Raw genomic sequence first — 15,729 nt, forward strand, 5'->3', positions numbered from 1 at the left:
CAGTCACGTGACGGGGAGTCTTTGTTAATCTAGTAGCCACGTCTCCCATGGGTGGTTCGGAGGCAGTTAAATGTGGTCCAAAGTTTGCATGGCAGGTCAAAACTAAGAGGGCGGCTTGTTGGGTCAGTATGAATGTGTTTGTTTGGAACGGTAGATAAGGTCCAGATACTTTGCCATTCCCTGGCTAGATCCAGAGACATGAGGTGGTCATGTGTGGTCCACAGTGGTTTTCGCGATTTCAGTTGATGTTAGGATATGTTATCCATAACCTGCTAGATGGGAAGTTCTGGGTAATCTTTGGTGCATCTAAGTTCTCGTGCCGTGGCCCTATCTGAACTGATAGCTGGAAGTTCCATGTTTGCTAATACAGAAAGTCACAGCAGAGGCTTTAGAAAATGACCTTGGCTTCTCTCCACTTGGGGGATTTCACCAGTCACCAGGATGTTGGTGAAAAGCTGCATCATCCATTTCCATGCCAGTGGATCCACGTTATATAAAAACTCAGGATAGATACGATCTTTTCCTGCTGCTTTTCCCAGTTTCATGGCTGCATTGGCGGTATCGATCTCCTTACTTCTGAATGGCCCAGACCACTGGGACAATGCAGCACTTGTGAACATCACCAGCTGAAACTGATGCTCGACTTGTCTGCACTACTGTCTGTTCGCTGGCTGTTTTGAAGTCCACAAACATTTAGCAGCGATGGCATTGGCTTTCACCTGTGGCCTAATAGCATGCGCTGGATTTGCAGCCCCCAAATGTTCCAGGCATGTCTGCTCCAGCGTGTGAAGTTTAGACCTTCTACGCATTCAAGCCACCATTTCTGCCTTGCTGCATCCCGTGACACCAGGAGGGCATTTCCAGTTTTTAGGTCTTTACGCTCATCATATTTGTGGAGGAGCTTGTGGCTCTTTCCAGTCCAGCTGGGAGTATACCTGTGTCCCCAGAGAATGTTGTTCTTCATGGCAGAGATTAGGAGTGCAGTAAAATGGTCAAAAGGGGGAATGCTGGAGATGGTGTTTTCCACAATCATAGTGAAAGTGGCCTAGTCTGCTTTTTTAAAGTTCCAGCCTGGAGCTAGTTTTGGGTAGAGAACTGGGATTTGAATTCCATTATGGGTCTGTCCTGAGTGTTCAGGAAGTCATTGAGGATGATCCATGGCATATAGGTGTTGGTGTGCCCTGTATCCTCTTTAGAGATGAACATCAGGTCAGGGCAATATCCTCTGCCCCATCTTGCAGGGTGGAAAGTGACCTCCTGTTTTGCATCAAAAAGGAGGCGTATATCATTTGCTGTAGTCCAGTGTGTCAGTTCTTTGCCTGGAAGATTGTTTGCAGCATAGTCTCATTGTGTGTAGTGACTTAAAGCTGCCCACAAATAAGCAAGGTCCTGCACCTTCTGCAGAGCTGGTTGAGGCCATGGTGTACCAGGTGGTTTATATACATTGATGATGGTTAGCTTGCCGATGCGCACAGAGATGGTGGTAGTTTGTGCAATGTAGGAGGTAGAACCACATATTTGTTGATCTCCTGCTTGATGTAAATTGCCAGCCCCCATTTTGGGTGGTAATTGCTGGCTATGAGTTTATAGCCATGGATTTTGTAGCAATGGGTCTTTTTTTCATTTGCAACATGGGTGAGAACATCGATGTTGGTCATCTTCACCATTTTCTCCAGGAAGTCGTACTTGGACTGTGAGAGGCCTTCAGCATTCAGTTGGCAGATCTTTACCCCAGGTCCGATCTGCCTGGTATGTTAGCCCTGAAAAGGTAGTCCCACTGAAGCACGTGCATAAGTGTCTGAAGGATTGGGGCCAAAAATTTAAGACAAAATGCAACAAGTATGTTAGCAGCGTTTCTCTCAAATGTGTATCATTGAGGGACATCACTCAGTTTTTGTCCAAAACTTATTTAAGTTTTGCATAAGCTTGGTGTCCCATTACTTTTATTACTGAAAATCATTTACACCAGAAAGATAGTGAGAGAGCCATTCACTCTAGAAGAGTGTCTTATGCTATTTTAAGTTTCCTGCATGAATAATTTGTTTGGCACACAATATATCATTTGGGCCTTGCCATCTTGAGAGAGATGACAAGCAAATCCTAGGAAAGGAAGAAGAGAGACTAATGTTGCATAGATACCGTGGATACATAGCCTAGCTTGTGCACAACATAATTATTTCTGATTCCACAATGAGGTGTTTCTGATTTTTTTTTTTAATATGTATTTATATTTAAATTTTTAAATCCTTTTTTAACCCTCTTCCTATTTGTTTTTTGTTGTTTTGGGTCGGGGGGGAGGCTAAAGGGGGGTTTCACTGTTAAACTTTTACATATTTCCTTTTTTCTCCCTTTTTAAACTATGGCCTATTTCACTGTTGTTGTTTATAGACTTGTAAGCTTTTGCCCATTGTTTTTATTTAATGTAATGTTAATGCACACCCTCCCCTTCCCCTGAAGATGGATGTTTGGTCTCTTTGCTGTAATAATTTTATGTTTTAATTTATTTGGGTTTTTACCACAAATGAAAGAAAAGGAGCACCTTTCCAAGTCTATAGTCCATGCCCCGCTACCCTACCCTACACTACCCCACCCCACCCCAGACACACAAGCAGCACTGGTTGACTACCAGAGGGAGTTGTGTATCTCTGTCAAAAATAAGTTCTCTGTAATGGGCTTGTGGATAATGAAATTATTGGGGCTCAAAAATCATATCTTCTGTTAAAGGAGAATACATGGCCAGTGTTCTGCAGAAGGTCAGACTTGATGTTTATAGTGGTCCCTTCTGGCCTTATGAAAACTCTATAAAAGGGACTGGCAACTTAGAAAGCAAACCAACATCAAAGCTTGGCACCAGCTTCGATAATTCTGATTACTGTTAGCTGATGTGACATTTGAATCTCATTAATGATACTGAGCATGTGGTGCTGGGTTTGATGTTTCTAGAACTTTCTCTCCCAGTCAAAAATATATCCTATTGCTGCTTCTGATCATCTTGTCTTTCCTCACATTCTGACAATTACCTCGAGCAGTGGTTTTCAACCCGGGGTATGTACTACTGGGGGTACACAGAGATCTTCCAGGGGGTACATCAACTCCTCTAGATATTTGCCTAGTTTACAGTAGGCTACATAAAATGCAGTAGCGAAATCAGTACGAACTAAAATTTCATACAGACAAAATGAGAAATGAAGCAATTTTTCAGTAGTGTTGTGCTGTCACACTTGCATTTTTATGTCTGTTTTTAAGTGAGGTGAAACTTGGGAGTACGCAAGACCAATCAGACTCCTGAAAGGGATACAGTCATCTGGAAAGGTTGAGAACCACTGACCTAGAGAAATTGGCCATCTTGATTTTGGGGCAGAGGTGCTGACAATAGTGGCTGCTACAGCCTCAGTGTCTTGGGCAATAGAAGTTGCTCTCCTCTATATGTGCAACTTGATTTTTTTCTTGCACCCACTTCAGAACTTCTTTCAGATAGCAGCACATGGGAACTGCAGCTACATTAGCTGCTCAGGGAGATGAGTCTCCTGGCTGCAGTAAAACAGTCGCATGAGCTAGCTTCTCTGTCTGTGGACTCTGATCCAGTGCTGAATTAATCAACAGAGGATACTGGAAATAGAACATCTACTCCACACACTCTGGTTTCCCCCAACCTCTAAAACCCCCCAAATCCCACCCCTTTTGTACCTGTTTGACCAGGGTTGAGGCTTTGTGATGTCTAGACCAAGCTGATGGCTAATTAGTGGAGCTGGGCAACATATTTTGACTGAGCAAAAATTTGAAATTTTTTGCTGAGAAATGCAGACTCAGGTCAACTGAAACATTTAATGAATTGATGCTGATTTTGGCAAGTGGTTTCAGTTGAAGAAAAAAATTAAGACGTCAAAACTGTTTGTTTTGACATTTCTGAAAAGAAACATTTCAATTTTTTTGGCTAGATTCTCTAGGGGACTTGGACACCATTCACAAAAACAAGGCAGAGGTGGAGGGGAAACCTGGTTCCAGTCCCTGCTCTGGAGCTCTTCCACATCCCAGGTGACTGCCGTAACCACTAGGCTATTGGGTATAAGCTGGGGCACCACCAGCTGTACCTCCATCACTAGCCCCTCCTCCTTGGTTTTGTGAATGGCACATTAAGTCCCCTTGTTAATGTAGCTTTCCATTTCCTTTGCTTTTATTTAAACAAGAAAAGTAGATGCCCAAAAGTGAAACAAAACATTTCTTTTGACGTGAAATGAATTAATTTCCAGCTTTTCCATTTGCGAAAATTCTGAAAAATGTTGGGGTGGTTGTGCCCAGACAGGTGGGGTTGGGGTTTTGGGGCCTCGTTTTGGAGCTGGCAGTACTCTGAAAAATCACAGCTCTACTAATAAGTATTCCCTTTGAGGCAGTACAGCTGTCCTGTGTTCTGTTATCTGAATCTTTGGCTTATAGTTTCTCTAAGTGCTGACATCTTTGCTATGAATGTCCTTACATAGCTACAGGCCATACAGCTACCGGCATTTTGCACCTCCAACCACGCCATGCAGCACAGACGTTTGTGACAGCGACTACGCCCCCAGCCGGCGGGTCACAACAGCAGTGACTAAGGGCTACACCAGTGATTTGAACTATGATTCCGAGCCCGTGCCCCCTCCACCGACGCCAAGGAGCCAGTACCTCTCGGCAGAGGAGAACTATGAAAGCTGTCCGCCCTCCCCGTACACAGAACGGAGCTATTCCCATCACCTCTACCCGCCGCCTCCATCCCCCTGCACGGACTCCTCATGAGGGCCCCTCCGCCCCCTTCCTTAACTTCCTCCACTACAAAAGTGTAAATACAAATTGTCCATACCAGGGAGGGGGGAGGGAGCTATTGGAGAGGGAGGAGGCAGGACAGTGTACAGTTAAAAGTTATGAAATGGGGTGGGGAATACTGGAGATATTTGTATAGAAGAAAAAAGGATATTTATATATTTTTCTTAAACAGCATCTGCTGCTTGTGCCATAAGAAGAAATTTTTGTATAAAAGAATAGAAATTTGTACAAAATTTTTATTTTTGCAAATGGAACAAAAAAAACATGCCTTAATCCAGTGAAGTGACCGAGCACATGAGAAAATGGAAGGACCAGGACGCGTCACTGTCCAGTGAGGCAAAGTGTGGGGTTCGTCAATACCAAAAAAGTTTAAAAAAGAAGTCCGTCTCAGAGCAGCATACCATAGATACTTGGAAGTAGCCAAATAACCTCTACATTAACTATGGAGGGCCAGCAATGAAAGTTAAACTTGAAGAAACAGTCAGGACAGATATTAACCTTACACAAAGGGCTTTATGTTTTCTACAGGAATACAGCAATCGTAGCAGTGACTATATGTGTTATAATATTTTATTATATATGTGTGTGCAAATATAATGAAATATTAGAATATATTGTCACACACATTTTAAAAATTAAAATGCATCTGAATTTTTTTTGCCTACATTTGCATCACTCCCCCCATTTTAAAACTTTCTCCATTGCTGGAAGTTCAGTAATTTTGTTGGGTACACTTTTAAAAATGTCTGTCTTTAATTTGTTTTGCATTTTCCACCCCTGTATCCTCTGCTTCTCCCCCCCTCTCCCCCCCCCCGAGCCATTTTGTTAAATCAAATTTCCTTGTTTAAAGTACTTCTAGAATTGGGCCAATGAAAATTCATCCTCTATTTTTTTATTAGCCTTGTGTTGCAGTGCCAAGTTAATGCTTTGGGTTTCTTTATTCAGCTGATACCGTAGGGTTCCATTTTGTACCAGGTCAGCCCAATTCTCATGTAATCGACAAGGGTAATATGGATATACCTGAATCGTTTTAGTCCCTTAAAAATTGTTTTGATTTAGTGCCCACAAAATGTCAAGTATTTTTATACCACATATAATATAGACAACATATTTATAAACTATAAATTTAACCATAATTACTAGTTTTACTGTAAATGAATCCTGTTTCCTTGCAATACTTTCAGTGTATAGTTAATATCACAGTATACAAATCATTTATATATATATTTATATTATTTCCTAGTAAGGAAGCATTTAAACATTGTCGATGGGAGGATGGGACACAATCTATAAGAAATGGAATTTTGATCATTTAGAAATGTTTCCCCTACTGTATTAACTATTCATGCTGTGTTCATGTTAGGTAAGCCGGTCTTCTCCATATGATTTCTACATACCTCCTCTTTTGCGTGGCATGCGTTTAATACTTTAGTATTAACCACTGTGAATGTCAGATTTTAAGATATTCTGAACCAAATCACTTTATATTAGCATCCTGTATTTTTGTATCTCCTTAGCTTCTTTGGCAATTAGAAAGGGATAGTATGCATTCATTAAAAACAGTTTGCATGAACTGAAGGGCAACATATGATCTTCTTAACTCTTCCTGACTCCAGTGCAGTGTTTGAGTTCAACAGCCTGAACAAGTGGAGCTCACAATGGATCTGATCTTGGGATGTGTTACCAATCTGCTATTCCCATTGGCTTTTAATGGAGTTTCAGGAGCACCTCCAAAGTTCAGACCCTAAATCTTACCTCTCCTCACAAAGGATACTGAGGGACTCCTGCATTGAGGTACTGGGGCTCAGCATTGGTGTAGTAACTCTTCATAAGGCCCAGATGGGTTGACTGCTCTGTTAAAGTCAGTTTCTACTAAGAGATGCAGGCTAAAAACATTCTAGTTTTAAATCCCATACTTTTCATGAAGTTTTTGAGTGATTCTTGCCCGTGCTGCATTTCAGCTCGACTGTTGGAGCCTCTTTCGGTTTCAGCTTTAAGGGAAACCATGAAGTTTGGCATTCTTGCTTTACCTTTCTAATAATTGAAGATACCCAAGGAAGCTTTCAAGCAAAGTATTTAAAAAAAATTCTGAATGATCCTCAGACAATTGGAATTGACCATTGGGTCAGGTGCACTAACTTTTGCATAAACATTAACCCAGCTGATACCTTGAGCTGTCTTCTAGGTACCTAAGAAATTTTTGGCTCTTCCTGTTGGTGAAGAAACTTGCTTGTGGTCTCCAGTAGGATGGATATTGAAGGTATTGTGAGCTATAAAGGGAAATCCAATCCATTTATATGAAGAGCGGGAGAGGGTGAGCAGAGGCTGGAGTGCTGATCAGCATTGAGACTTCTACATTGTTTACATTTTTAAATGTGCAGCATTCCGTGTGGGGTTCACATGTGGAAACTTGCACTAATGAACTCAGAAGAATATTGCATTGTTATATCTCAGTCCAAGTGCTTGTACTGCGATGTCAATGGTCTCTACTTGCAGAATGCTTCAGTGTGCCAATTTGTTTGTCTGAAAAACTCTGAGGTGGTTCAACTTAAGCTGTGGTATCCTCTTACGGGGAGCGTCAGACTGTCTCTTTGAGACTGACTTTTTACAAGGACTTTCTACAGATAACATGCTTGTTAAACTTGACAACTGGAGGGATTTGTTTAAGAAGAATTAGCTCTCTGGCTTTGGACAGTAATGCCCAGATTTTGTACTCGCACCCAGATACAACTCCATTGAAGTCAATAGCGGGGCGGGGGAGGGAGAACTTAAGTCAATGCAGAATTTGACCAAGTATAGTTGAACTGTGGCTCTCACTGTGTGCAGCATGTACTTAAATATGCCGCTGCTTCTTTTATTTTAATGATGGGGGGAAAACTGTCAGATGATGAAGACCAATTGGGGAGATGAGCTCTTTTCCTGTTCCGATTTACCAAAGAATTTTGCTGGAAAAGTTGAGACCTACATTTGCAATCATAGATATTTTACATGAATCTAAAGTGGAAATCTTAAATTGATTTAAGATTAAGGAAGTTCCCATTAAGTAGATGTCCATATTACAAAAACGTCACCACAACTAACATCCTTGTTGGAACATTCCTGGTGGATAAGCCAAGGACTGATTTGACAGAGAGACTGAACAATCTCTCTCTCTTCCTTTCCCATCAACCAGACATGGATTGTGCTGTCTCTGTCCCACATAAGGGAGCAAGCGCTTTGCTACTTTGAAATTGACTGAGAAATGAAGTTTTAAGTCCACTGAACATTTGGCTTCAAGTCAGCAAGGTGCTTCAATACTGAAAATTAAGCATGCACTTAAGTAGTCCCATTGACATGCATGCTTAAATTTAGGCTCTCTTAAGTGCCTTCCTGAATCAGAGCCATATACAGTGGGGCATTTTCCTCAAGTGCACCATGTGTAATTTATCCTGCCTGTGCATCAGAATGTCTGTAGCTGAATATCTGCACATGGAAATAAATTCATCTTGTTGAATTGGAGGGGGCAGGGAAAGGTATAGCTTTTTAAAAACCATATAGCCCATTCCAGTAAACATGGGTATAGTTTTCCCTAGGTGTACATTCTGGTCACTACACTTATCTGTAGCTTTGCATGTTTGAATTGCGGTTCTCCAAATGTATACCTGCCATATCCTGTTGCATGCTAAAAGGAACATGCATGTTTTCTCATTTTTAAAAGCTAGGAGATTTATATGCAAAGAACTACTTTGATGGGACATTTTAATTCTATTTCCTACTGATAGCATTTTAAAATCTTAAAATTCTAGTTTCCATGAATCCAAAATTCAGCCAAGCTGCCTACCTATATACATATTAAGGCATTAAATGAAACTTGGTAATATAGAAGTTGCAGTTGAACCAATTTATACCAAAGGATATGCTGTGGGATCTGTAATTTACAATTTCCTGAGTTCTAAATCCCAAATATAACTCTGTTTGTATGTACACACACACAGCTTTGCTAATGTGAAGATGCCTGATCAACAGAGCCAATAACTTTCTTCTCCTGCACTCCCACCAATAATAATTAATAATCCAGAAGGCTCACCCTGCCTCTCTGCAAAGAGCTAATGGCAGCTTGTAGTGTTGTCTCATATTACCTAGACTTTATTGCATCTACAGAACATACTACAGAACATTTACTACTATATCTACAAGAAACTAATGCTCTGTCATACTTGATAATAAAAAGGAAAAATTCCATTATGTGATATATTATCATTAGTTTGATAATTAATGCAAATTAGTAAGAATTTTCTGTGTATTTTACAGCTACACGGAAATTAGTCTGTCAGGCCTCACTTACTGATAAATGAAAGTGTACCTTTAAGGTGCTTGGTGCCAGCAGATATTACACTCCGTTGCTGGCGCATGAAGAATATCTCATTTCCTGCATTGTTGGGTTTTGGTGATGGTTGGGTTTCTGGTCTCTAAGTTGTACATTACCCCTACCTTTATGATGAATGCTTTCTATCAATGGTCCATTGCATGAATTACACACCCAAACTGAGTTCTGCTTTATGCCCCCCCCTTCTTTGAATGTGTCCAATCTATCTAAATTTTATTTTTAAGGCAACTATCTTGAGTATTTCCAGTCTTATCAGCTTGATAGACATTACCTGACTGAATTTTAAGTTTTCCTATTCTAGAGGGAAATGCTAAAATTGAAATTCCTGGATCAATTGGTGCAGTTCAAAAATTTCATTCTGAAAAGTAATCAGTTACTTTCCTTGTCACATTTGTCCCTAGTGTGAAAGTCACATGACATAGTTACGGGCAGAATCTCTGTTTTCTGCACACACCATGCAAAAATAGCGGATTACCTCTTGCTTCTACCAGAAAGAATCAGTAAATATGTTACTGATTATTGAATGCAAAAGTAATTTTTAAATTATTGTGCAAAGCAGGTTTTCTAACCCTGGAATTTTCTTGCTTTTGGGGGAATTTCACTTGAAACGTAAGCCTCAATTTATTTGCCACGTGGAGTATGCATAAATAAAATGAATTAGGAATAGTTCTTGTAGCTAGTAAGTACAAGGCAGGCACACAATATTGCAACTTTTTTTTAAGCATTAATGGTTCAAATGCTATTGGAAATTGTAGAATGTTGGGCAAATTTCTTTAGTAATTTTTTAAATAAGGGAAGAAAACCTTGATGGATTCTGAATGATGCTAAAGCAAAATTAATTGGAGCTGGGAAATCCAGCTCCAAAGTTATGCAGGGCACAATTGGCAACTAGATTCCATCCGGAAGTTATCTTAGTAAAGTACCCTGGCGTGGTGGGATTGTTGAAGAGCTATCCTGCATACTTCCCCATCTTTTAAATGAAGAAAAGCTGGGAAAGACTCATTAAGGCAGCTGTAGCCTTAAGCCAAACAGTTAAGAGTCAAGAAGGGAAAAGAGAAGCGTCTTTTGTAAAGAGGATACCACCAGGCTTAAGCTGAACAAGCCTTGTTTGCAAGTGAAGGATCTGGTGCTGCTTTCAGATTTTAAATCTTTTTATTTTTATTTGTTTTTATCCTTTTTTGTAAGCTTTAATCACTGTTTGTCATTGTCTTAAAGCCAGCTGGTGTCTCTTGTTCATCAACTTTGGTACGATGGTGCTTTGCAAGGATGTATTTATATTATAATGGCCAACATTTGGTCAGCCCTATCCACTCATTCACTAACTTTTTTTTGTAAAATAAAGTGCTTTACTTTTAAGCTGTATATAAACCTTGTACAAAAATCCCTTTTCAATTATTACTATAAACTGAGTTGTAACAAATGAAATGTTGATTTTTATAATAAAACTGAGTGGAAAAAAATAGAGTAACTTCAGTTTTGTTGCATTGTGTGGGAGAAGAGGAAGGAACGTAACAGCTGAGGTAGGTTTGGCTTCCAGTAAATGTCAGAATGTAATTTAACTCTCTAATTATACAGGCCCAGATTTTGCAAATGCTAATGCATATGATTAATTTAAAACCCAAAAAGAGTTGCATTGACATCAAGTCGTCCTGTTGACTTCCATTGCAGTCAATCTCCATCTCTCTCAGGTACTTACCTGTTCTCCCCCTCACCCCATCTCACCATAATATCGGATCACCTCACGATGTTTAATGTATATATCTTCACAGTACCCCTGTGAGGTAGGGCAGTGCTATTATCCCAGATGGGGAACTGAGACAGAGAGGCTATGTGACTTGCCCAAGTTCACACAGGAAGTGTGTGGTTAAGCAATGAATTAACCCAGAGCTCCCAAGTCCTAGGCTAGCATCCTAATCACTGGACCATCCTTCCTCTCTCTTCCAGGGGACTGCTTGTGCTTAGAGTTCATAGATTTTAAGGCAAGATGAGGTGGTTATGATCATGTAATCAGGACTCCTGCCCAACACATGCCATAGAATTTCACTCAGTGACTCCTGGATCAAGCCTATAACTTCCAGCTGAGCTAGTGCATATCTTTTCTGAAAGATATCCAGTCTTGACATTAAGTGTTTGTAGGATCAGGGACATAGGCAGATTTAATACTTTACTGTTACTTTTAAAACAAAACAAAAAACCCCTGCTACCATGCCAAAGAAGTGGGTTTGGAAAGGATTGCTAAGGGTGGGGACAGTCGTCATGTAGTGAGCTTTTAAAACCCGTCTTAGGAATCCCCTTCCCAATCCCCAATGAGTCCAACAAGTGGCCTAGTGTGACTAGTGTGGAATTAGCTATAGCTGGACTCCAGAGTTCTATTCCCAGTTCTTCCACATTAGGTGATCTTGAGGAAGTCACTTACTCTATTGTGCCTCAGTTTCCTCATGTGTAAAAGGGGGCAATATTTACCAGTCTTACAGGAATACTGTGAAAATGAGTGTTTATAAAATGTTGTTAGATTCTTGGATAAGACAGTGCAAAGTTATTTTGTTTGGGGGAGTTACATAACAAACTTCTGTGCTCTGTTGTGAACCCATGCCTTCACTCTGTGGGGCCAGATGAGTATTGTGCTTCTCTCTCTTTAGTGGTTAGTAAATCACTACTACAGCCTGAGAAGAGACTGTGCCCTGGAGAATGACAGCCCCTTGTGCTGAGTCAGTGGTACTGCAGGGTGATGGAAGACACTTTATAATGTTCACATACTGTTGGGGTTAGTGAGCCCTCATGTATGCTAATGTACACAATAGTTGTGCTGTGCTTTGATGCACAAATGTAGCTGCCTTCCCAAAAGTAATTTCTTACAGTGAAACAACACAGGGAGGCATGACAGGCTGCAGATCCCAGAATAACGGGTCTGCATTTCCCTGGGCCATTTCTGAGTTGCCTTTTTTTTTTTTTTTTAAAGCCACCCTCTGCCCCTTCTTGAGGCGAATAATAAGCAGGCAAGACAATTGCGGGCCAACAAACTAGTTGAAGTTGTGGATCTGCTGCAGCCCTACCAGGGCTCTCCATTGCACCAGTTATAGCCTCCAAAAGTATAGCAGGACTGGTGAAATCGAGGTGCACTGGGGATGGCTGATGTAAAAAATAACTTCCAAAAATATTCCTGCCTCTCTGATAAGACCCATGGGAAGCCTGAAATGGACCCGTTTCCATAGCACAATTATGATTCTTGCATTGTGCATAGCTGAGTGCGAGTGCTGGAATGCTGCAACTGGTTTTATATCAGAGGAGAGCAGGGGAAAACCACATTGAATCATTCTGGCTCTGGGAGGGAGGGGGAGCAGAAGAGGCCTGGGCTGCTGTGAGAGGGTAAGCGATGAGATTTTGGGCTCCACCAATCTTGCCAGTGCTTCTTTAAGAAGCTGGGAATGTGAAATCCTGTGTTCTCTCATGCGGTTGCTGTTGAACTTGTTCAACCTGTTTTAAATTCAGCAGGGGAATTCTGTACCTAGCTGGCAGGAGATTGCACGGGAATCTTAGCATGCCCAGTAGAGCGAGGTAAGGGAAAGCTCAGAGCTTGAAACTAAATTACACTTTGTACATTTCTAACACAAATGTGCTCCTTTGAATGCCTGGCTTTTCCTGGTTTGGCAACTTGGGGGCCTACACGAGATACGTGTTTGGCTCAGTGACTTTAAAACCAAGCTAAGCTGCTGCAGACCTCTGTGTGTGAGCCCTGCCTTGCCCTCTCCACACACCCATGCACTAGAAGTCACCTGTGGTAGCAGCAAGTGTAGTCTTTCCAAATTTTTAGGGGAGGGGGGGGGTTGCATCCCTACAGACTCTATCTCATGGAAGAAGGTAAAATATTTGAACTGGAAAGCTTCATGCTGGGGTCTAGCTCAGATTCAGCTGGGATCTGAGCCGCACTCTTAGGGCTGTGGGTGGGTGGGGGCACACTGCAGTAAAACAGGGCAGCCTGGTTGTCTGGAGGCTGGGAAGGATCTTAAAGTTGGCGTAAGTGGGAGGATCCCATAAAGTGCCCCCCCCCATTTGCCAATATTGTCAAAACTCTTACCCTTTCTCTCTTCGTCCCCTGTCATTTCCCCAGGCCAAGCCCACTTTCTTTCCCGCTTTATTCTATTGGCAGCACCCACCGGTGTGCTAGGAGTCACCCACAAGAAGACACTTGGTTTCTGCCCCAAAGAACATCCAGTCTAATTTTAGCTGTGCTGCAGCAAGTCGGAGTAACAAACAGTGGGGAGGGGATAGGATAAGAGAGGCTCAGGGTTACAGTAAGTAGACCTCCCAGCTCCTCATTCAGGCTCTTCCTTTAGTTATGAATTCCTAGGCAATATGGTAGAGTGAGACTTGACTGCTGACAGGATGGAAGACAACTGGATAGGAGGGGTTCTGGGTATAGGGGGCCTGGAAAAGGTGGTGATAGCTGGCCAAAGGGAGGAATGTAACAGGAGCGAAGGCAGAGCTACAGGTCTGTGCAGAGCATCGACGGCTTGTTTCTAACAATAAGACAGACAATTGGAGGGGCTCAGAGAAGAGTGTGACAAAGTGAAAGGCAGGTGGGGAAGATGATGGGGAGGCGGCATAGTGAGTGGATAGGGCACTGGACTGACACTCGGGTTCAAGTCAATGGCTTTTGTGTAACCTTGGACAAGTCATTTCACCTCCCCATGCCTCAGTTTCCCCTTCCAACCTTTGTCTGTCACGTTTATTTAAAGTGAAGAAACAGTGGTTGGCACCCTAGAAATAGGTGGTAGTGTTCCCACCACCTTTTCTCAGCTGGAAGGACAGATGTTGGCAAGTTACAGGGCCTTAAAATGCAGGGGAGAAAAGGTGCATGAAAGAAAGGAGCTGTTCTGAAAGGAGTTCTGAGAACTGTTCACCCCTCCTTGGGAACCTGTGGTGCCCAGTTCTGCTGTGTTCCATAAGTCAGTGCGCTTGTGCAAATGAGGGCAGAACAGAGCCTTTCCTTTCAACATGTGGGACCCAATGATGACTCAGTGAGAGAAGCTGTTCTCTAGTCGGGAACGTTTCCTGCACTATTTTTCTTTTTTCAAAAGAAAAAGAAATCGGCCAAGTTTCTTGTATAACCTGATGAGTGGAGTAATACGATACAGACCAGAAATCAGAGCTGGACTTTTTAATCTATCTGCCACTTCTCTGGGATTCTGGTCTCCCTCCCAGCCTGACTCTGCCTCGTCTATTTAGACTGTGAGCTTCTTAGGATAGGAGGGGCTGCCTCTCTCACTATAGGTATGTGCAGTGCATAGCACAATGGGGCTCTGATCTCATTGGCCTCTCTGGGCGCTACTGTATTGCAAATAATTAAACATACTAATAGTGGCAGCATTGTGGACACACTGGAGTGGAGATCTGGCTATGAAGGAGGACAGAGAGGAGGAGATAATTAGAGGGATATAATCAAGCGATGGGGAAAATCTTAGTTGTTGTAAGCCTTGTACCTCAACAGAGGAGCAATTTGGTCCCTGTCCTGCTAAGCGCAAGTCAGCCCTGATATAGTCTCACTTAGACAGTACATAGGCCCAGCTTTCAGGGCATTATTCAGTGCTGTCCCCCAGTCTTTCCTGCATTTTACTTCCCTTGATTCTTATTACTTGCGGTATTTAATGAAAACCAGATTTTTGCTTCCTAAGGAGTTTAATATGCTTTTGTGGCTCATTCCTCAACTGCAGCAATCATTGTCCTGTCTGTGAAATCACAGCTGGTTGCTGTGGAAATGAGCATGATGTTACAAACAGGGTTATTTGACTTCAGGTGGGGAGTGAGCAGCAGGTGACATCCGGAGATAAATATCCAGCTTTTATGCAAATATCCCAAGAATTAAAGAGTAAAGGCAGAAAAGATCAGAAAGCAACACCTATTGTGGGTAGCAGGGCTGTCTGAAAATGAAATGTGTTAACATCTCATGAGGCATCAGATGCTTTGACATCCATTGACATACTTTTCCTAATTTTACCCCCTCTCCCCCCCCCCCAAAAAAAAAAACCCAGCTCACAAGCACACTTTGGAAGCTGAAAACAGAAACTGGTTTCTTTGTCCTTTAACACTTTCTTCTATTGTGTGTGGGCACAGGGTAGTGGTGGTTGTTGCAGGGTTGCTGGGCTAGCCTTGTTCTTATGGTAGCGGAGAGCACTGAGACACTTTGAAGAGGAACACTAATCTCTCTGCAAAATCTTGTAGGGTTTGTTTGTTTTTTGTTGAAGGGGAAAAACTTAGTCTGCCTCTTGGGTCTCCTGCCCTTAAATGTTCCTTTTTAGACTGTAGAAAGTGGCCAACTTTGGGTGATCACACCTGGAAGCTGATTCCAGCCAGAAGAACACGCTGAGAAATCAGAGGTCAGGACAAGGTGCCCAAGGAGTTTTCAAGTGGGATCTGCAGAGAGGAGAAGAGCAGAGTGGTTTGTGGGGAGGAGACAGCAGAGGTCTAACTGCTGAGGGGATGGAAATGAAAGGTGGAAATGAGGGTTTTTTGCAGCTGAGAAGAAAGTCATGACTGAGTACTTGGGGAAAGGGAATGTGGAGGGGGAT

At 42.1% G+C, this 15,729-nt stretch overlaps 1 protein-coding gene across 3 annotated transcripts in view; it reads left to right on the forward strand.

Annotated features, from left to right (window-relative positions):
• The window catches only part of LRP6 (LDL receptor related protein 6), a 201,198-nt gene extending 190,571 nt beyond the window's left edge, over positions 1–10,627 (forward strand). For all 3 annotated transcript variants that reach the window (XM_048824492.2, XM_075121110.1, XM_048824499.2), the window contains one exon: positions 4,479–10,627. In XM_048824492.2, coding sequence (XP_048680449.1) covers positions 4,479–4,770 — 292 coding nt within the window. In that variant the 3' untranslated portion in view covers positions 4,771–10,627. The remainder of the gene's footprint in view (positions 1–4,478) is intronic.
• The last annotated feature ends 5,102 nt before the right edge of the window (positions 10,628–15,729 follow it).

Source organism: Caretta caretta, chromosome 1 (genome assembly GCF_965140235.1).
Source record: "Caretta caretta isolate rCarCar2 chromosome 1, rCarCar1.hap1, whole genome shotgun sequence".
Lineage (NCBI taxonomy): Eukaryota > Metazoa > Chordata > Testudines > Cheloniidae > Caretta > Caretta caretta.